The 22,379-nt window shown below is 56.5% G+C and overlaps 2 protein-coding genes across 3 annotated transcripts in view; one reads left to right on the plus strand and one right to left on the minus strand.

Moving 5' to 3' along the window:
• The window catches only part of NPRL3 (NPR3 like, GATOR1 complex subunit), a 35,259-nt gene extending 26,500 nt beyond the window's left edge, over positions 1-8,759 (plus strand). For both annotated transcript variants that reach the window (XM_016136768.2, XM_016136769.2), the window contains 6 exons: positions 107-263; positions 3,131-3,237; positions 3,740-3,869; positions 5,900-6,089; positions 6,715-6,907; positions 7,793-8,759. In XM_016136768.2, the coding sequence (XP_015992254.1) occupies positions 107-263; positions 3,131-3,237; positions 3,740-3,869; positions 5,900-6,089; positions 6,715-6,907; positions 7,793-7,958 (943 nt within the window). In that variant the 3' untranslated portion in view covers positions 7,959-8,759. The remainder of the gene's footprint in view (positions 1-106; positions 264-3,130; positions 3,238-3,739; positions 3,870-5,899; positions 6,090-6,714; positions 6,908-7,792) is intronic.
• On the minus strand, positions 8,683-22,328 carry MPG (N-methylpurine DNA glycosylase). The gene is made up of 5 exons (XM_016136773.2): positions 22,152-22,328; positions 16,985-17,114; positions 14,645-14,878; positions 11,754-11,958; positions 8,683-9,130 (listed from the first exon to the last, which is right to left on the minus strand). Exons 2-5 carry the CDS (start codon positions 17,006-17,008, stop codon positions 8,754-8,756), a joined length of 840 nt encoding a protein of 279 aa, XP_015992259.1. The 5' UTR covers positions 17,009-17,114; positions 22,152-22,328; the 3' UTR covers positions 8,683-8,753.
• Between the last annotated feature and the right edge of the window lie 51 nt (positions 22,329-22,379).

The following is a 22,379-nucleotide window of genomic DNA, read 5'->3' on the forward strand; positions in this document are numbered from 1 at the left end:
TCTGAGGTTCAGTGCCTGTGGGCCTCAGCTGCCCCTTTGCATTCCAGGTGCACAGTGTAGGGGACCTGTGGCTTGCATGTCCCACTGACCTAACTCTGCTCCACAGCCCATACCATGCCCTGCTGCTGCTCAGCGATGAGAAGTCCCTGCTGAGTGAGCTCCCGCTCGACTGCTCCCCAGCCCTGGTGCGTGTGATCAAGACCACATCTGCCGTGAAGAACCTGCAGCAACTGGCTCAGGACGCAGACCTGGCCTTGCTGCAGGTATTGTCCCGGGGGCTTGGGGAGACACTCGGGATGGAGAAGGATGGGTAAGAGGAGGGGCTGGGCGCATTAAAGCAGGCCACCGTGGTTGAAGATGGGAGGCACCGGGGGGTCAGGAAAGCGTACCACCTCTGTTCAGCTGAGAACTGGTGACAGGTAGTTCTGGGGTTGGTGGAAGGTTCTGGAATCTGAGACCTAGATTCAGGGCTGGCTTGTGAACTAGCCTCAGGGCTGACTTCCTCCTATATGTTGAGGGTGGTGAGGTTGTAGCAGAGAGGAGTGAGGCCCTCTGGTGCTGGGAGGATGGGATGTCAGGGTGGGGTGGCTTGCAGGGCTGAAGGAGGGACACGTAGCATGTGGCCATATGAGAAAGCAGTACCACATCCCCACTTCGCCAATGTGGGAAGTGAGGGCAGGACACTCGGATGTGGGCCTGCCCACGTGCAGGGCCAGGACCTAACCTAGTGGCCCTATGTGTGAATGTGGGTGCCGCGCAAGGTGCCAGCCCCTGGCTCAGCCATGTACTTGTGGGCTGCCCTTTCTGACTGGATGGAGGGCCTCTCATCCCCGGCTGTGGATCTCCTCCATCAGAGCCTGTGCAGGGGCTGGAGACGTGGAAGAACACAGGGAAGAATTGCAGGGGTGCCTTCCAAATGACATCCTGAGAGTGGAACCCAGGCTCCGGTGACATTGGGCACCATGTGGCCACCAGGGGGCACCAGGGCCTGGCCCAGGGGCCTGTGCTTCCTGCAGAGGCCAGTAGACAGTAGTTTTCTCAGGCTGGGCTGAGAAAAGGGAGCACAGTTGAGAGGCTGGCCTGCTTAGGCCCCTGAGAGGCATCAGGGAAGTTTGTCCAACAAGGCCTGACCCAAAGCAGTCTTTTTGTATCCTGTCATCCAGAAGAAGTCTTTCCCTCTTCTGTACCCCATGACCGTTGTTCGCCCCCTGTGAAAACATTTATTGTATTCTGCCTTGGAGTTTCATACAGGCTCCTGGATGGGATGGGATCCACTGGGGACCACATCCTACTTGCTTTTATAGCATCCACAAGACACAGAACCATGAACGTGCTCCCCATTCTGTATGCACTGCAGAGTTTGTGTCCTGACCCATACCGGCTAAGTGGCAGATACCTGTAAGTCTCTGCAGCTCCCATTTCAAGCTTCGAAAGGGGCTGGTCTCTCACTGTCCACCGAGGCTCCCCAACATGGATTCCTTCTGGACGTTGTGCCTCTCCCTTGTTGTCGGTTTCCTTGGAAAAAAACAAAGCTTTGACCTTTTGCTTCTCTGCCCTGGCCTTGTTTTGGGGAAACTGTTGATTGCTTACACACCCACCGCTGGTGTGGTTGCACGGAGGCTCCCCGGGGCCCAGCCCTGGTGGCGGATCTCACCAACACTGGGACTCCTGCTTCCTACAGCAGAGGGCACAGTGGAGGCCGTGTCAGCATCAGATGTGAATGTCGCCATATGATTTTAAATCACCTACCAAAAAAAAATGTTCGGGGAATTAATATATTCCTTCTTACAAAAGTTCGAATAGCACACAAATTATAGACAAAAAAAAGAGAAAGTTCCCACAATCCTGTATCCCAGAGGTAACCACTGTAGATTCCTCCAGGTTTTTCTATATATATTAACATATTATCTTTGAATAACAAAATTTGGATCGCATTGTATATTACTTGTGATTGGATGAACAATGCCCACAGACCTCCACATTCTAATCCCTGGGACTTTATGTGGGACTCTGCAGATGTGTTTAAGGATGTTGAAATGAAACAGTGGTCCTGGATTATCTGCGTGAGCAGAGGGAGATGTGACTATAGAAGAGGAGGCGGGGATGTGACCATGATGCGGCCACACGCCAAGGAACGCTGCAGCTCAGAGGCAAAGACTATTCTCTCCTAGAGTCGCTGGAGAGAGTTGTCCTGCCAACACCTTGACTCCAGCCATGTGATACTGATTTCAGGCTTATGGCCTCCAAAATGGTGCTCTGGCTGTAGGGAGAGGTGAGAGGTGGAGACCACCGGGTGAGGGTAGTAGCAGAGATGGAGGAAAGTGGGCATGTCCTTGCTTTAGAGCAAATGTCAGCGGGACTTGGGATGAGAGGGTCAGTGATGAAACTGAAATTTCTGCTGTGTTCAAGTTGGTACTGCCACTGGAAGTCCCATGTGCTGAGATGAGGTAGAGGTATCCTTGGTACTGTCGCAGGCATTGCATGCAGGTAGGGGGAACTTACCCCCTCAGAGGCACCCAGTCATGGTGATGGGGACAGGAGGCCTACCTGGAGTGATGCTCACCTGGGATGACGTAGATTCAGGAATGCCCAGTGCTTTTCTTTCCAGGAAGTGCTGCAGTGTTGTGTTCTCTACCTGGCCCCCCTTCATGGGTCTGGGAGGGCTTTCTGCATCTGGTCTGACTGTGGCCCATCCTGATGTCTGAGAGGGCAGGCGAACAGGGCAGTGGGATGTTCTCCAGGGATGCTGGGACACACACAGATGAGATGTCCACATCTGTTGTCGTGTGGAAACCTATCCCTATGCTGGATCCCTGGTAGGGAGGTAGGGAGCCAGCCTCTTCCAGGATGGCCAACCAACCCCCTTGCTCAGCTGAACTGACTCCATGATCCTGGTTGCTCCAAATGTCCCTGTGCTCCTGAGACCTTTCCTCAGTGCCAGAGAGGACAACACAAGGTTTTAATGGGAAATGACACTCCTAAACCAGTGACAGAAAGGCTTATTGCGTTGAGTACAGAAAACTTGTGTGCTGGCTATGCCCAGCATTCTGGGGGAAGTTGGGTAATCAGGGAAAAAGCTCCAGTGAGTCAGCCTCCCAGGCACTGTCCTGCCAGCTCCCTCTGCTCACAGGTTTTCCAGCTTGCAGCTCACCTGGTATACTGGGGCAAGGCCATCATCATCTACCCACTGTGTGAGAACAATGTCTACATGCTTTCTCCCAATGCCAGCGTGTGTCTGTGAGTACCTCTGGCTGCCAGAGTCTAGGGCCCCTGAGTGGGAAAGGGGTGTGGCTGGCAGGGCCTTCCAGTGATGCTCCTCAGGTCAGCCATGACTTCACTTGGACCAGATGCCTGGCCTCTGTTGTGCCCAGGTTCCAGTTCTTGCTTGGTCCAGCATCACGGGGCCCTCTCTGGGCCTGTGTTCCTCTGGCACCTGCAGTCTCCAGGAGGGGCCTGTGCCTGCCCATGTCTACAACTAGTAAGCTCTGGACAGGGCACTTAATGGGAGGTCAGGAGCTTTGACCTTGATTTGGGGGCTCGGAGGGGCTGGGGGTGGCCTGTGCCCAGGGCTTCTGCCACCCCTTGAGGGAGAGCAGCTGGGCTCTGTCCTCATTGTACCCATCGTGGCCTACCCATCATGCTGCTGCCCACTACAGGCTTGTGGCAAGGGCACGGGTGCTATGAAACATGATGAGGAGGTCGCCGAGCTCATGCACACTCTTGCCTCACCTGTCCCCAGGTACTCGCCGCTGGCCGAGCAGTTCTCCCACCAGTTCCCGTCTCATGACCTGCCATCTGTTCTTGCTAAGTTTTCCCTGCCTGTCTCCTTGTCAGAATTTAGGAACCCCCTTGCTCCCCCTGTGCAAGAGGTGAGTTGCAGAAGCTTGGGAGCCCAGGAACCACCTAACTAGCATTGGTTCCTGATCCAAAGGGCCATCAATGCTGTTCCACCCTTAGCTTTGGCTAGGGGGTGGGCCTGGAGGGGCCTTGCTGTATAGGTAGTACATGTCCTACCAGGGTGATGAAAAGCTGGCTCCCCAGCCAGGCCACCTGCAGATGCTTGGCAGTGGCCCAACATTTGGACAGTCCCAAGTCCCTCCCAACCCCACCCTTTCAGGGAGCCCACCTTGGCTGCAGCGGGTTGTTAGGGTTAGAACTGCATTAAGAGGCCCAGTCAGGAGAGTGCTAAACTTTTGTGGGAAGACAGAGCTGCATGGTACCCTCTTCTGGGCTTGGGTCCCCTAGATGGAGGTAGCTTTGTTTTCACTGAGCCTAGGCCCCACCCTCCTTTCTTTTCCCTTGCGTGGCCCAGGTGGTCACTGGGTCTAGGTTCACTGGTCCCCAGAATCTCATCCAAGAAGATCTGGAGAGGATAGGGCTGGAATAGGACCCACTAAGTGGGCCTGGGGCTGGCGGGCCTCCAGGGAGGTATGAAGTGTGTGGAATGAACGAATGAGTTCTATCTGTGGCAGGATTGAGTGTGCCCTGCATCCTCCTGTCCACTGAATGCCTGGGGCTCTGGGCAGGGACCCAGGGCACTACTGGGTGGGACAGGTGCCGGAGAGATGGGGCTGGGTGTTCTCAAAGCTTTGTCTTCAAAACTAAAGTATTTGCTTGAATAAGCACTAGATCTGTTAGGCAAAACCACTTCTTAAAAGCAAACCCTTTTCTTTATCAAATTGTGAATGAGAAGGCATTCCTGGTTCCTCAGCTCATTTAGATGCTGAGCGCAACAGAGTTCTAAATGCCGTCTTTCATGGAGCCTTTGGTCTCCAGGAACTGTGCCAGGTCGTGCCAGCTGAATGAAAGACACTTTGCATTTGCACCCTCCCTCTCCCCAGCAGAAACTTCCTGATGTTCTGGAAGGCGAGTGGATTTTCCAGGCCATGCCTGAGGGGTCACTTTGTGCCTTGTCAGGGGTCCCAGATAGAGCTGGGCCCAGATGGTTCTGCACAGTCCTGGGGTGAGGCTGCCTGCCTCTCACACCAGCGGCTTCAGGCCCAAAATATGCTCTTCAGTGCTTATCAAGCCTCTTTGTTTTATTAATTTTATTTTACAATCCTTTTCAATTTTATTTGGTTTGACCAGGTCATACATGTCCATGATACACCCTTATTTCCATTCCTGGTCAGCCATTCCCTCCCAGGAGGGACCACCCAAAGATGTGCAAGTGGGTGTGTGTGTCTGAGAACATGGACACCATCTGCGTGCATTTCCTGCTCACCGGTGTTGGAGCTCCGCCCGCACAGGGCTTCTCACTGCTCCTAGGCAGGTGCCAGCCCTATGGGAGAGGGGTGGATGCCACGCCCCAGGGACTGCACAAGCAGGGGTCCCTGTCCCTGGACAGGCTTTCAGGTTGACCTGAGGAGAGGACTTCCTGCTCTCAGGACAGCTACTCACAGTCTCTTTCTGAAGTGTCCAGGCCACAAGGAGGGTGTCCACAGCCCACTCTGTGGTGGTGGGGCATGAGTGACAGGGCCCAGTGGTTGGGGGAGACAAGGTGGAGGTGGGGCAGCTCAGAATCAGGAGGGTACAAGGAACTCCATGTCACAGGTCCTGTTCCTCAGTGCTGGGCAAAAAAGGCCAGACACTAAGACAGCTCAGGTGTGTGGTGGGAGCAAGTGCAGGTGTGGCGCTGCTGCTCTCTTGGCCTTGCTGCTTTCCCTGGAGGTTGGGTCGGGCTCAGAGAGCTAGCCAGCAGCTAAGAGCTCCTTCCCGAGGTGGGAGCCTTCCTGCCTAGACTCGGGCCCCTGGAGCTTATGCACCCCCTCATCTCCAGGGTGACTTATCAGGGTCTTGTCTTAGGCCGTGGCTCCCTGATTCTCTCAGGAAGGGAACAGGGTGGTGGTGGAGGCCAGCCTCCTCAACTGCCCCAGGCCTCACACTGCCTGTCCTGCAGACCCAGCTCATTCAGATGGTGATATGGATGCTGCAGCACAGGCTCCTCGTCCAGCTGCACACCTATGTTTGCCTGATGGCCTCGCCCAGTGAGGATGAGCCCCGGCAGCGAGAGGACGAGGTCCCCTTCACCACCAGGGTCGGCGGCCGCAGCCTCAGCACACCTAATGCCCTCAGCTTTGGCTCCCCAAGTAGGAGCCCTCTGCCCAGGGCATCTATCTGTGGCGGGGTGGGGGAGGGTGAGCACCTGGGGGTACACTTGGGAGCGGTGGCTAGGAAGTCCAACAAAGGCAGTGCTGGGAATGACCAAGGCACCTTCATAAGGCCACACATGCACACACACCTACCCTTCATGTGGGCAGCTAGGTCCTCATGCAGACAGCCTCCCTTGAAGGAGTACAGGAAACCCCACTCCCCCACATCCCTATACTTCTGTACCTTTAGCCTCTTGAGCAGGGGTCTGCTCAAGTCAAGAGCAGCCTGCCCAAGTCCGTCATGTTATTCCCAGCCTGGGATCAAATTAGATTTCAAACCATCACAGAGGACAGTTGAAGCCTTTGTGCCCCAGGGCTTATGAAAATACTGTCACAGTCCCTTCATGCCCCCAAAGGCAGCAGCCCAGTGCTAAGCCCCAGGCCCTGGATTTGGGGAAGGGAGGCTAGAAGGCTTTGGGGGCAGCACGTGCCCAGGCTGAGGCCTGGCTTTGGGCTTCAGGTGTAGTGTGAAGACCTGGCTTGTCCAGGGTTCTCCGTTGTCCACACTGTATAGAGGGGACAACGGAGGCCCAGCTGCTCCCTAACCTCTGCCTACCCACAGCCAGCAGTGATGATATGACGCTCACTAGCCCCAGCATGGACAACTCCAGTGCAGAGCTTCTCCCCAGTGGGGACTCCCCGCTGAACAAGAGGATGACAGAAAACCTGCTGGCCAGCCTGTCGGAGCACGAGCGGGCAGCCATCCTCAGTGTCCCTGCAGCCCAGAACCCCGAGGACCTCCGCATGTTTGCCAGGTGGGAGCCAGGTGACTGGTGAGGCCAGGGCCAAGTCTAGGATCAGGAAAGGAAGTGGATTGGGACATCTCCAACAAACCCCAATCTAACTCCATTGATGACATGGCATTCACTGGTCAAGGGCAGTGTCTCAGGCACTCAGGTGGCCCCACCTGGTGTGTATGCTAGGCGTGGGGAACGTGGTCTGTTGCTGAGACACTGGGTCTGGTGCCTCTCTGTGGGAGTCTTTCCGATATCTCCTGGGTGTTTCTTGTCACTTCTTGGGAGGCAGTAGCAAGTTCTCATCCTCATGGGTCTTAGCAGGGATTTTTCCTAGGACTCAGCCTGGACAGGAGGAATCCAGGATTCCCACATCAGGTGATACAGACTTTGTCACACTGTCCCCTGACTTGGGGTACTGTAGGTGTATGGTTTTCTGGGAGAGGTCAGACCGTCAGGGACTGATCCCCCAGTTAAGAACCATATGCTAAGCTGCTCTTTGAATTAGCTGGGCCAGGCCTCCTCTGTACCAGCCCCAGCCCCAGACAACTCTGAGAACAATGACCCCGTTTGGATCCAGAGCCACGTGGGGCTTGCTGCCACAGTAGCATGAAAAAAGAGAAGCTTCTGGCGGACCTGTCCCCCTGCACTGCTCACACCCACATCAGAATGCTGAGGGTGGGTATGACTTTCAGGCTCAGGCCATGTGGGTCCTTGCAGACCCACTTCAGTGGACTAGGGTGGGTGAGAGGCCCAGGATGCTTCCCTGCTCCTTTTGTGGGATGGGGTGTGGGTGGCTGCCTCCCTTGGCCTCTGAGACTCTTGCACCAGTTCTGTGTTGGCCTGTTAGCCGAGCAGGCTATTAGGACGGAGGCTAGCTTGACTCATGCCACCCCTCCCCTCCAGGCTCCTGCACTACTTCCGTGGCCGCCACCACCTAGAGGAGATCATGTACAACGAGAACACTCGGCGCTCCCAGCTGCTCATGCTCTTTGACAAGTTCCGCAGCGTGCTGGTGGTGACCACCCACGAGGACCCGGTCATCGCCGTCTTCCAGGCACTGCTCACATAAGCCTACCCCGAGGCAGGCTGCTGCAGTGGGAATGAGGCTGGGAGGGCACTGACAGCTCCACACCCAGGGCTCCCTCCCTACCCAGCCTGAGTCCTCTTAGCCCAGAATCTCAATTTCAGCCTGGTTCAGCAGCCTCTGCAGTCTTACTCTCATCTAGCTCTCGTAACAGTCCCAGCATCGCTGAACTGAGAAGCTGAGGCTCTGAGCTGAGCTGCGGGGAGTTTCCAGGACTCATGCTCTTAGTGAGGGCTGCGTGCTTCTCACGCAGGTTTGGGCCACACATTTCTCTGACCTCTGCAACCCTCTAGTACCCTGGTCTGCCCGCCCCACCCCCCAGCTGCCCTTCCAAGATTGTGAGGGCTGAGTGTCTGGTCCACCCTGTAACCCGCTTGCTGTGTGCCTTTCCTGGCCTGGCCCTTACCATAGTCCTGTATTAGCCACCAGGAGGCTCATGGCTCAGCCGTCAACCCGCTTTGCCACCTGAGGCACAAGGGCCTGGTGAATGTGCTGCGTATCCAGCTCCCCCTTGGGAGTGGGTCTGCACTGGCACTTAGTTCTCCCTCATATGGGTGCAGAGGAGGGCATGCATCAGGCCTGAGGAAGGGTCCACACTGGGCCTGGCTCTCTAGGTACCCTGCTCCACAGACATGCTCCTGATGTCCCTCCCCATTCTGGAGAAGGAACTGACCACTGAGGGAGGCTCTGGCTGGGACGCAGGCATCACTTGTTTTCTAGAAATGAAGCATTTATTTGGTTTTTAAACAATTAAAAAGCCTGTCCTGAGCAGGCCTTTGCTCAGGCCTGTGCGGCCTGCTCAGCTACTCTGTCTACCACACTGACCCAGGGGCTGCCCTGGATATAGAAGCGCAGGGGCTTCTGGGCCCACTCTCCTGCATAGCCAATGCCCACTCGGGCTGCTGCCACCACAGCTGGCTCCCTGAGCTCAGGGGGGCCATGCTCCAGCCAGATGGCCTTGTCCTCGGCCAGGTCCCGCTGGTCAAAGTTCTTGTTGATGGCAAAGGCCTGACAGAGCTTGGAGGGGCCACTGCAGAGCTCACGGTCTTTGAGGGCTCGGCCAGCTGTGCCCTTCCGGTTGGTGCTGCGAAGCTGCCGCATGGTCTCCAGGCCCTCCAGAGGCTCCAGTGCTCGAAGCAGGATGCATGCTCCATCCCCTATGGGACAGACGGGACAGCCTGGAAGTGGAGCCTCCCCAGGCAGTTGGCCTCCCCTACCCCAGTGCTGCAGGGATGACATGGCTGTCTTCCCGAGCATCCCATATTCACTGTCCAGACCCTCCGCCCGTCTCACCCTCCTGCACACCTGAACCTACGAGGCCCCAGGTGGGGCCTCCTCCATGAAGCCAGAAGGCCTGACCACCACTAGAGAAACCTATATCAACGCTTAGTGAGTACTTGTAGTTAGTGGCCTCCTCTGGTGTGGTGATCAGTGACCGTGAGGCTGGCAAAGGAAACCCCAGATAGTCAGTCTTCCCTGTGCGTGGTGACCCCACCAGGAAGCAGAAAGCCTCAAGGCTGGCCCAGATCCCTACTTGGTCCTTGGGGTCCCCTTGCCACCTCCACCCACTCAGTGTCTGTTGGGCAACCCAGAAGGTAGCTCATAGCAGCTACCAATGTGCACAGGCTCCTGGGCAAGCCCCACCCCATGACCCAGTGGGGACATTGACAGGGCAGGAGGAGGTGCTGGTGTGGGATCCCTCTGGCCCAGCCCTCCCCATCAGCCCAGGCCACTTCAGAGGCCAGAGATAGCAAACTGACACCCCAGATGCCCAAGATGACACATCTGTCCAAATTTCTTTGGCCCTGCATGGCGGAGCACAGTGATTACTTGGACCCTGGCCAGAGGAGCCCTGACCCCAGCCAGACCACTCCTGAGACACTGGATATCTTGACTGACTTGGCCCAACCCTCCACCTGAGAGTCTGAAAGGCCCAAGGGTTGTCCCCACTCTTGTGCCTTGCCCACAAAGACCTTGTAATCAGTACCTGGGAACTGGCCCTGAGTGGACACAGCAAACATACCCGCCTGCACAACCAGCAGGTAGCAAGTGGGGTTTTTATGACCAAATGCCCTTTAGCCAGTTTTCAAAGGATCTCGAGATGTATACTCAAGAGCAAGCAAAGCCTTTAAGTTCCAGCCCCTGTGCTTCCTGAGCCCCTCCCAACCCACCAACCTCAGGGTTTCCTGTGTCCACTCTGAGCCCCTGCAGGTGTGACATGTCCCTTACTGTCTCAATGAACCCTTAAATGGGTCAAAAGATCAGGCTGCACCCTTTATCACCATACCATCCCCCCGTTTCTGGAACACATCCGAATCCTACATCCTGACATAAAAGCATAAGACCCTAATCTCTTCCTACCAAGTCTCCACAGTCACCTCTACTCTGCCTGCACCACATTCTTGGCCTTGGCAATCACCTATCTGCTCTCCTGGTCATCTCTGTGCCTCCACCCTGCAGGCAGGCGAAACCCATGTCCTCGGCCTCCCCTCTCACTGTACCTGGATGACTCACTGCACCCATGTGGTCTCCTGCCCCCCAGACTAGGTGTGCCTGGGGCATCTGATCATATGTCCGGAAAGGAACGTGCCACCTCCTGCATCTGCCCCATCCACTGTACCCTCAGAAGACCTGGCTCTTCCTTCCGTCTCTGACCACAGCCCCAGGCATCTTTGGACTGTCTCCCTCCTTGTGAGTTCAGTCCACCTCACGTGAGGGGAGTGGCTGTTACCAAAGAAAAGCTTAATGACCAAAATAAGTTCTCCAGGGTGATTACAGGGCCCTTTGGGGTGCTCCCCACCGTCCTCTGATGTTCAGTCACTCACTCCGTTTCACTCATTACTCTGTGACAGGCACACAGTCAGTCATGAGTTCCTCCCATCTTCTAGCCCCTATGGCTTTGACACTGGACTTCTCATCGTCCTCTTCAGGCAGTCACAACTCCTGTGTCACTGGAATCATTCAACAAACATGTGACAATACCAGACCCTAGCTCCTCACTGGCCTCAAGCATTGGCTCATCTTGGGAACAGCAGGGGGAAGGCTCGGCAGTCAGAGAGATGCTGGGACTGGTCAGCCAGAGTGGGCTGGGCAGACCCTACTCCTGGTCAGCAGTGGCTCTGGCAGGATGATGCTGTGGGCTCTTCCTTCTGAGCACAGACCACCCAGTAAACACAGCCACCTTCAAGAAGGGCAGAGGCTGCTCCAGATGGGTCCCACAAGGTGAGTGGGTTTTCCTGGGAGCTCTAGACTAGCATCTCCGCACTCAGCACTACTGACATTTGGGGCTAGATGGTCCTCTGCAGTGGGGGCTGAGGTGCTCAGCATCATCCCACCAGCTGTGATGACCAAAAATGTCTCCAGATATTGCCTAATGTTCCCCTGGGGTGACAGAATCATTCCTGATTGAGAACAAGTTATGATTCAGCCTGGCAAGGTGCCCCCCTGAGCCCAGCTCTACCCAAATCGATTTTACCCTCCTTTCCCCACCACCTGCCCTTCTAGAGTCTGCCCTGGGCCAGTGGCGATACTGGTTCTGAGCTCTGGGACCAGTGGTGGCCTCATGGAACCTGTCTGCTCTGTGTTCAGGTCAACACATGACCTCTATTCCACAGGGGCACTCAGCCCCTCTGACCACCCTGTGAGTATAGTCAGAGCTCTTGAAACGCCGACTTAGCCTAACAATGGCACTTCCTTGCTCCAGCACCTGGCCCACCCTGGCCTTCCAGGGATCTCCCAGCTGCTAGCCGAGGGTGCTGCTCCAACCCCAGCACTGCTCACCTTGGCTGGAGACATTCATGCAGAAGTACATGCCGTAGATGAAGTACACGTACAGGGTCCCTGGCTTCATGAACATGCCACGGTTGCGAGGGGTCTGCCGGCCACCCCTCGAGTGGGCAGCTTCATCCTCTGGCCCCAAGTATGCCTCAGTCTCCACAATGCGGCCCCGGAGCTCTGTGCCATCATCAAGTCGACGGACCAAGACCTGCAGCCAGTCAGTGTCTGCTTAGGGCAGGAAGGGATGGGCCCACTCCATCTGACAGTTCACAGCCAGACCTCACCTTCCTAGCTCAGGATGTACCAGGGCCAGCCAGGATCCCCCCAGTGTCCCCTCCTTCTTGCTGGGCCACTAGATGACAGGCTTTGCTCACTAACTGTCCCGTCCACAGGTTGCAGCCCTCTTAAGCTCTGGCCATTGGTGAGCTGCACTCTAAGTCCTCTGCAGGGACTGCCTCCATCACCCGGCCGACCCCTCCCCAAGTCCCCTTGAACTTGCTTAGGCTGGGGCAGGGCAGCATGGAGGGTACAGAGCAGTGGTGTGCCCACATGGCTGCCTGAGATGCTCTAGAGCCTGTGATGCTTCCTCAACCTAGACTAACCACAAAGGACCGTCACACTCAGCTCCCACCCACCCAGCTCTTAAAGGCCTTTCTGAGCAGCAGGACTGGCTGACTCCCAGTGCTCCTGGCCTGGACCATGGCCTTGGGTGTAGCCAGTTCCACGAGGAATGGGTCAGTGAGGGCAGAGAGATGAGCTTAGCTGCAGTTGGCTTGGGGTTAGGGTGGGTTCAGGAGGGGACAGAGGCGCTAGCCGAGGACAGGGCAAAGGGTAGTTGCCAGGGCTGTCACTGGAGAGGGTGGGTGTTCTCAGGCCAGAAGAGCACCCAGGAGGGCAGCCCAGGCCACAGGGGAACCAGGAAGGGCCTGCAGAGTGCTAAGTGTGTCAGGGAGTCAAGTCCTCCCTAGCCTGGAGCCTCCTGCCCTATGGCGGTGACTATTTCTTGGCCGCGTGGCAGAATATGGCCCTGGGGATGGCCAATACTCATGCCCAGTGTCCAGAGCCCCAGGCATGACTTGACTAGTGGAATTCTGGGGGCCAGTCTTGTCCCCAGGAATGTCCCCAGCACCTGCCTTGTCCTTAGGTCAGAGCAATCAGATGGCCAGGCTATGTCTGCCTTAGCCAAGGAAACCCAGTATGTCCACAGCCAGGGTTGGTGGCACGGGATGGGGAGGTACGTGCTGGAGCCTGGACACTCAGTGGGGCAGCACTGGATGAGGCCTTGACCTGATGCTGGAAATGGTGGAAGAGGGAAGGAGGTCGATACTTCCCCTGGAGGACCATCTCCAGGTGAGAAAGGGAGGTCCCATTCCTTCTTGGACAAGGCCTCACTTCCATCTTTCCAGGAGATCAGGGTGGCATGCCTTCGTTAGCTTCATGCTCTGTGTTTCCACACCTGGAAGGGCCTTGTTGCCCTCCTGGAAAGGAGCTTCCCATGGCCCTTTTCTCATTGTCTTTTTTTTTTCCATTTGAATCTTCCACTCTGAATTTCATTCTCATATCATTTTCAGATAGCAGATGTTGGTTGCCACCCATGGCCATTACAAACAGATTTCCTCCTTGCTGGTAGAGTGTCCCAAGGGAGGGGATACCCCTTCTCAGCCAAGAGGGAGACTCGAGAGGGGTCTAGGTTGTCATAACAACTCATTTCTCCTTGCAATGACCTGTTGAGGGATGACCCAAGCCTGGCCAAGGGGTCTATGAGGAGGCTGTCTCTCTGACCAAAATGGATAAAGGGATCCCATCTCTACTGGATATTGCCCTGTCCACCCCTGGGCTCAAGCAGGCATGATGGGAGCCTAAGGGGAGACTGTGACATACTGAGGCCCTTGGACCCTTGACCTGATGCTGAGACTCCCCTGCTTTATGTGCCACTGTGAGACCATAAACCCTCATTATTTAGGGTGCTTTTATCAGGATCTTCTGACCCTTATAGCAGAAGCATTCTCATGAAAACAGAATCTAGTCTCTACCCACTAAGCGACTTCTTAGGTTACGCTCTGCTAGCCTATATTTTAGGATATGTTCCTTTCAGCACCCGACTCCTGGCACCAATTTTTCTACAGTCACAGAAACCAATTCACCTTGGCCACTTTAACCTAAAGGTAGCTTCATGAAAGGACACGGGGTAGGCCATGGAACCTCTAAGAGAACCAAAAATCCAGGCCTGGAGTTTGACACCCAAGAATGACACCCAGATGGTGCTCCAGACAGATGTGGCCAAAACTCTGCTATTGTTGGCATGTGGGCCCTGGGAAGTACCTGATTCCCATTCCAGATCCTGGACCTGCTCTGAGCTGCAGGGGCCACTGGGGAGCCAGCACTGCCACCATGAGCTGCTGCAGGGAGAAGGAGGCTATGTCAAGGCAATCCTGACACTGCGCAGCCTGTAGGCCATGGCCACAGCTCCCATGTGGCTAAAAGCTGTCACTACTACATACACAGACAAGCTAGAGAGTGGCATTACTGTGTCAGGGAACAGGGCAGGCAAAGGTAGCCCCTCACAAGACACTTGTAAGAAACCTGCCCTGGCAACACCAGGAGTAGAAGGCTAATGTTCTCAGTGCCCAGGGCAGGCAGGCAGAGAGCGGCTCCCCTGCCTCCACCCAGGGCAGACGCCACTAATAATCTCAGCATTCTTCCCAACTGATCCTGGACCCATCCCGCCGACTGAGGTGAAGCTATCCAAGAACAAGTGTGGGCAAAGCAGCTAAGTGCATGAGAATAAGCAGGGCCAAGTTAGGGATGTGGGCCCGGTAGTGAGAGTCCGGGCCCACAGATGCTGCACGGTGATGACCACTTCAGCAGAGGCCATGTTACTACATTTACATTACCTGTCCCAGAAATGCCTGGGCCAGGGGGACTGCAGGCTGGTTGAAAAAATCTGATCCCAGTCGAGCAGGGTGGCTCTTGGCATTTGAGAAATAGATGCTGAGCTGGGGGACCGGGGTCTTAGGTGGCCCCAGGTGGGGCTCCTCGGGGGAAGGTGTGTGGGCTCCATTTGGTAGGCTCTGGTACCGCTCTGCCTCCAATGGCCGCTGCTTTTTTTGTACCACTTTGCGGGAAAGCTGTAATGGGAAAAGACAAAATAATTGGAGAGGGCAGACTATTGTGCGATGAAGCCAGGCTTGTAGAGCTCAAGGACTGTATTTGACTGCCTGCCTCAGTTTCCCCATCTGCAAAACAAGAGTGACCCCTTTGTGAGTTGTTGCAAGGTGTGAATAGAATGCCAGACCTGACATACTCGGCCTCATGATGGGCCCCAGAAGGCCTTGGAAAATGACTGCATGTGAGAACAGCCTGGTGGCAGGGGTGACAGGGTGACCACTCTGCTCTGTGCACCCTCCACATACAGGAGATGCACAACTTGGTGGTGAACAGCTACAGGACCCAGGGAGAGGACAGTGGGTACCCAAGCCTGTGACAAGAGGACCAGTATCCCTGTTTCCCATTTATCACATGCCCCAATGAACGTGAGCTTGTTTCTAGAATCCTGCCCTTGGTACCTGACCCTAACTAGGAATTGGTTGAGAAATGGATTGTGGGTCAGAGTGTCACCCACACACACCTGACAAATCCACTGTGCCAGACCCCTCCTCATATAGCCCAGGTCTGACACACACAGGTGGGTGAATACCAGGCTGACTATCTGCTTGGCTCTACTCCAAGTGCTCAGTACATAACCCCCCAGTGAGTCCCCAAATGTCCTCTGCCTCATGACTCAGGATGTCAGAATGATAAGGAACAAGTAGGGCAAAGGTGAGGTCTCCCAAGGGATGAGGAGGATCCACTAAGACCCTGTACACCTTCTGCCCCATACCTGCCACCACATGTCACCCAGTCCCCTACCTGGGGCAGGGGAGACCTGAACGCACACCCCTGGCTGTTCTGGGTACAGTGCCTCTCCAATGAGCGAGGGACAATGAAGGGAGCAGGTGAGCACTGGGGCCTTCCTCAAGGGGTGATCTTCAGCGGTAGCCATGTCTCTCTAGCATGTGACAGACTTATTATTTTTAACATCAGGACTGATGTTCCATGTCGAATGGAGACCGCCAGTCTGCTGATAATGGACAGTGATGTGACTGTCTTTGCAGTTCGGGGGTCCATCTGCCAAAACCCACGGCTAGGACTCTGGGGCACTGCAACCTCTTCTCTCATCCTGAGTTTGGCCCCCGACCTGCCCCATGGCACTCGGATCACTCTGGGTCTCTGCCTTGGTCCACCCTGCGTGGTGGAGGACTCATGGCTGCCCAGGGACTGAGGCTCAGAGAGCTCTCAGTTTCCCACTACAGACCTAAGATTTGAACCTGCCTCAGAGGCCTTTGTGGTGATACTAATGCAGACTGTTTAACCAGGGAGCTAAGAAATGGGGTGACCCTACTGTTGCAACCAAGGGTGAATGCTGCCTCAAATTGTGCACCCGGGCGTCTCACATGCATCACCTGGCCCTGGTTAGGAATGAGGGCTCCCTGCGTGAGGAGCCCCAGAAAACAAAAGGGGGTGTCTGTGCCTCTGTTCCCTCATCTGCAGAGAGGAAACCAACAACTCACACTGAAAATGAGAAGCTAGGAAAGCACTGGGCTGGCACACAGTAAGCACTCAGTGAATGGTAGGATAAAACACCACCCACTATGAATGGCTCTTGCTCGCCTGGGCCCACCCAGTGAAGGGCAGGAAATGGCCTAGCCTGATGGAGATCTCCAGGGGACCCACCAGTCCGCCATCAAAACCTGGGCAGAAAGGTAAATAAAGGGAGAGCATTTATCACGCTGTGACAGACACTCAGGCCAACTTCTAGGCCAACCCCAAGGTCACTTCTGTCTGCACGCTGGCTCTGAGGTAGGGGGCATCTGAGCCGGGGCTGAGTGTCCAGCATTTAACCAGGGAACCGGTGTCGGGGTCTCCTCCCAGCCCTCACTGGCGACTTCGGGCCGAACCTCGACTTTGCTTCTGGCAAATGCTGCAGGAGAGCTGAGCCTGGGCCCGACCCCGCGGGTGGGAGCTTGTACGTGAACCACAGACCCCGGTTGGGGGCCGGCCGTGCGCTCATTACTAGTTTTCCCAGGTCGTGCGACTCCGGGTGAGATTCTCGCCCTCCGAGCGTTTTCCTCGGCGGTATGCGAAGAGAGAATTGCGCTCAACTGGGCGCGCACTCACCTGGGCCCCACACTCACCTGGGTCCCGCTGCGCAAGGGCATCCTGTGGCTTCGCCAGGGCTAATTTTGGCAGGGACCAGCAGGGTGTGAAGACCACCCTGGAGTCGACCCCGGAAGCACCGCCCCGGCCCGGGGGTGTGGCCAGCGCCTGCGCAGAGGAGGACGGAAGTTTATGGGGGAGAGGCCTCGAGAGCTGGGCGCGGACTCCGCCCCCGGAGGCGGGGCCGGGGCGGGTTACACCGAGGTGTCCCTCCGGGACAAGGCCTCTGGAGCGATCTCCCTGCCTGGCGCCCCACCTCCCTTCCTGGAGAAAAGCCCAAGGCTGCTGGGGCACTGTGGCGTGAGAAGGGGGAGGAAGCGGCTAGGGTTGGGGCTAGCTCGGCCCCTCCCCGCACTAGGCGCCCCTTCCAGTGACCTGCGCCCCCGCCCCGCGCCTCTTGCACCCTGGCCCACCCACAACGGTATAGCCCACTCACCACCAGCCAGCGGTCAGACCACCAAGAGGACTGATCCGTCGTGAACCTTGGCTGGGGCCTACGCGGGGGGGTGGGTGGGGGGTCTCGGTTGGAAGTGTAGTGCTTTGGGGGCGCGGCCCACAGTGGTGGTGGGGTGCACGTGGAGGGCACGTGATGGAGGTGGCCTGGAAACCTGGTCCTTGGGACAAGCCTTCCTGCACAGTGGGGGATGAGGGGGGCATTTGGGTGGAGAGGACAGGTTGGGCGGGGGATTGGGCCAGGAAGACTTTATCCAGGAAGCGGATGCCAGGCTTGTCCGGAAGCCCTCTCCAGAGTCATCATCACAGGTGGTCCTGGGATTCTGCCTCTGCAGAAGAGCCCCCACCCCTCCCACCGCCTAAGAATGCCTAGAGGAGCCCACCCACATCCTGGAGTGGGCCTGCTGGAGAGTGGCCAGCCTTCTCAAGAGGCTGTGGCCTCTACCAGGGCTTTGAGGACCGGTAAACATCAGGCAGCGGCAGGGGGCAATATGGGGAACACTGCTGCCTTTCACCTCTGATGCCCCTCCCCACACCCAGCACCTGCTGCCTGCCCTGCCTATAATGTCTTAAGTCAGATTTGTGCCCCCAAGAGGGAGGGGATTCTGGGGATGGCAGTGTCTGGTCCCAAGGATGTACGGGCCATGGGTAGTAGACGTTCAGGCACAGGGCTGTTCTGGGGGGATGCCCCTGGGGGAAGGGGCACACTGACAGCTCCTGTGGCTCAGTGGAAGCGAGTGCAGTCCTAACACCTAGCAGAGTCACCCCTCCACTCTGTCGCTCTAGAGTTCATCTGGGCCTGCAGGGCCCTCTGCTGTGGCTCATACAGTCCCACACCCTGTACAAACCACCCCTGGCCCTAGGAAGGGGTACCCATGGGGCCGCCCAGAGCAGTTGGGCATATGATGGTGTCAGATGGATGTGCTGGGTGGGCTATGTGACTGGGGTTCTCAGATGAGCATGGCGCCTGGTCACAGGGCAAGTCCAGCTGGGAGGGCGCTGGCCTCCAACTGCTCCTCCTCTGACCAGCCCAGGGGCTGAACTCCAGCCCTCCAGCTCCCCACCCCCACCCCAGGGCCCCAACAGGGACTTCCTCGGCGGGCGGGAGGAGCAGCAGTCTTCCAGCTGCATGCTGGAAGCCACCCAGCTGTTTGTGGCACTATGTGTTGCTTCCGGAGGTGGGCAGTGTGTCATAAACCCATGCTCGTAAAGCAGGACTGGATGTGACTCCCACCCTTTCTTTTCTCCTCACCCCCTGCAGCCATTCTGCCCAAACAATGACTCCCCTTTCCTGCTTTCCTGTGTGCTTGGCCCCACTTCATCCTTCCTTTCCTTTTTCCCTCACTTGGAGGGAAACCGAGGTCCCAGTTAGGCCCCGTCCCCCTGGTGAGGGCAGGGGCAGGATAGGTGCTGTTTTGTATAAATTTTTATTCTGATTTCACAAATGGTACGTGGTCCTGGTAGGAATCATGGGGAGTCCACATGTTCCCAGAGGGGTGTTTTATTCTGACCTTGAGGATGAGGAAAGAGAGCCTCGGAGAGCAGCCCTGGCCCCCACGAGGAGGTGGCAGGGCCTGCATCGGCAACCCACTTCTCCAGATGTTCCAGCCTGAGTGCAGGAGCTTGCGTAACCTCTGTAAAGGGGGGCTCCCCTCCCCGCCCCCTGCTCCTGGTTTGTGGTCTGAGGCCCCACCACAGGCTGGAAGTGGTGGGTTAAGCATTCCCACTGTGACCTGCAGGGCAGGCTGGCTGGGAGTAAGAGAAGGTGGTGCTAGGCGGGAGGAGGGGCCTGAGGCCTTCTCTATCCCTAGTGTGCCCTGCTGCTGGGTTGGACAAGCCATGTTGGAGGATGTCAGTGGAAGATGGAGGCGAGGACATCCTTGATGCTTTCAAAAGGGTCAACATTGAGGTGAGCTGCTCTTTGACTCTCCTGGTCAGTTCATAGCCTGTGGAGGGGCTATCGGTCACCAGAGCCTTGACAGAAAGGACAGCAGCTCTATCAGCCATAGAGGCCAGAGCCCCAGCACCAGCACTGACTCAGTGTCCTTTCTCTTTAACATAGTGGCAGAGATGGCTGACACCCTCGAAGGAAGAGTTGACATGTAGGGGGAGGTTCAGACGCTCTTTGGGTAGAGAGGGCAGCGGAAGGGGGTGTGCGTGGGTTGCATCCTCCCTTCCTGGGACTGTGCTGCCAATGCTTCTGGGCCCTGGGCCCAGGTATTCTCAGGACCCCTTGCCACATCCCGAGACATGGGGAGGGGAAGCTGCCTCAGAAATAGCCAGTGACTTCAGGCCCCTGGATGGCCTGGCCCATTTCCACCTCCTCCCCAAATAGCCAGGGGCTGGTCTGGGGCTCATCCAGGCCTCCCTACGCTTGGGGCTTGGGGACTGGCCTGCTGCGCTGAGGATTCCACAGTGTCTGGCAGGAACTCCTATTGGTCAGAGTGAAGTCCACAGCCATGGGGGTGGTCCAGACACTTGCCCATCCTCAGTCACCTGTCCACATGCCAGGCAGTTGCAGCTAACTTCTGTGTCTACAGGGTTGGGTGAAGAGGGAATAGGGGCAGCAGGAGCAGGGGTTCCATGTATGGGGCTTCTCCACCGGGATATAGGGCAGTGGAGCACATGTGAGGCAGAGCATGAGTATGTACATACATGTGTCCCTGTGGTCCAGGCCCAGGCCTGAGCACACATGTCGACCCTCTTCTGTTCATAACATCCTTCTGATGCCAGCGTCTTTGCTCAGGAGGCCAGGATGGGCAGAGAACCTGGGATTCTTGGGTTTACCTGCCAGGGGATACTAGGGTGTGCGTTGGGAGCAACACCTGTGAAGAGTGAGGGTTTGCAGCAAAGGCTGGAACTCAAGAACTGGGAGGGCCTTTCAGAGGTAACCTGAACGAATACAGGGGGAGGCCATTTACCTGTCACTGGACACATAGGCCACCTTCTCTGGGGAAGGAAGCATGATTTTGGACAAGGAAGCTCTTGTCCACTGAAGGTGACTCCTAAGGGAGTTCTCATCTGTGAGCTAGCAATGGCTGTACTCCTGGAAGCTGAGGAGTGTCTGGGTCGTGGAGTGGATCTGGGTAGCACCCTGCAGCATCCACAGCAGGATGGATCCTGCCAGCACCGGAAGTCCAGCCCATGGCATGCTTTGGAGGTGAGCCCAGGTCCTGGACTCCGAAGAGGACACTGCTGCACACCCTGCCAGCCCAGTCTGGGCATCCAGGTGGGCGTGGCCTGCTTATCCCTGGCAGGGGTCAAGAATGCTGGGCATGAGAGACTGTTCTGTCTCTGGCTGAGAGCCTGAAATGGGAGGGGTGGCACGTGTGGGCTGCAGGAGCCCTGGGCATTAGCACTGGGCAGTTTCCTTCTTGCCTTGTGTCACTAGTGCACTTGTAGCCATCCCTCCAACTAGTGAAGGAGACCCCTCTAGCCCCTCCAAAGCTTTGTTGTCTTCCTTTACCTAAGAATCATGTCAATATACCCGTGTTCATAGAAGACCCAGTATGTACAGGCACCACTCCGTCCCACGGTATGGATGAAGATACAATCAGAGGATTCTGTCCCTTGCCCAGGCTCTGGGGTCAGCCCGTAAGTGGGCTGTCACCTCATGTTTACTTTCTGCGTAGCCATGGCCAAGTTGTTGTCTGCAGTCAGACACTGGGCATAGCTTGCTGTGGCAGCAACACAATTCACAGCGAGATAGTGCCATCTGGTCCCCAACTAGCAAAAGGCCTGAGGACACATTTGGGGGCCCTCTGAGGCTTGAGCGGCTGAGACTCAATGTGTTGTAACCTCTGGTGGAAGGGTCCTCAGGAGACGCATGGTCCTAGTTCTGTTTTCTCTGACGGAAGAAGGGAGACCTTTGTATTGACTACCTAGGGGAAGCCTGGGGCCCTGTACCATTCTCAGCTCCTGCCTGTACCCTGCTATTGGTACAGGCAGGAGCTGTGAATGGTACAGGGTCTTCTTGGGTCTTTTTCTGGGTTGCTGGGCCCCACAGACTCCTGCAATGTCAGGAGAGAAGAATGCTGGCAACCTCCCACCACCAGCTTCAGCCTAGGAGCAGATGGGCCATATTGTGTCCAGCTCAGAGAGTACAGAGATGACCCCACCAGGGGCGGCTGGTGAGCTCTGAACGGGCCGGACACTGTGCTGCTGCCTCCGCTCCATGGGTTTTAGGAGCTGTAGGCATAGCCTGGCCTGTGAGAGCCTGCTGGGAGAGCAGCCTGGGGAAGGGGGAACTGCTCTGATCCTGCCTTTGGTGTGCGAGTGTGCCTGAGTGTGTAAACACACGAATGGGAGTGTATAATTGTGATTATGTGCACGTGTGTAAATGTGTGAAAGGGCATAAAAGTGTGTATAATTGTACTAGTAGACGTGTGTATGAGTCTGTGTAAACAGGTGTATGTGAATGAATAGGTGAGCATGAGTGTAAATGCATGAACACAGGAGCATGTGTGTATGAGTGTGAATGTGTGCAGAGTGTGAGTGCTCAAGTGGGGCTGGGGGAGTGTAGGGTAAGTGACTTGTCAGTGTGAGCCACTGGGAGAGGTTTGGGGAGGTTAGGTTTACAGGAAGGGCCACTCTCCCCTGAGCCCCGCCTCCCACATCCGCCCCACTCCCGTCCGTTCCCTCCCCGCTTTCCCAAGCATAAATCAAGGCAGATTAAGGTCAGCCAGCACTCACTCTGGGGTTCTAGAGGCTGGAAAGCACAGGTCTGTAGTTGACTATCAGGCTCCGTCCATCTGGGCTACCAGGTCCTCCCTCCTCGGCCAAGTCTCTCACGACCCCCAGCCACAGGTGTCCTCGCAGCGGGACACAGGGGAGAGCGGAGCCCAGCGGCCTTCCCGGAGGAGGTGATCCGGGCCAGGCGGGCCGCGCGCATTCCTGAGCCCTGAGTCAGTGCGGCCGCCC

This window comes from Rousettus aegyptiacus, unplaced genomic scaffold, assembly GCF_014176215.1.
Source record: "Rousettus aegyptiacus isolate mRouAeg1 unplaced genomic scaffold, mRouAeg1.p scaffold_m13_p_8, whole genome shotgun sequence".
Taxonomy (NCBI): domain Eukaryota; kingdom Metazoa; phylum Chordata; class Mammalia; order Chiroptera; family Pteropodidae; genus Rousettus; species Rousettus aegyptiacus.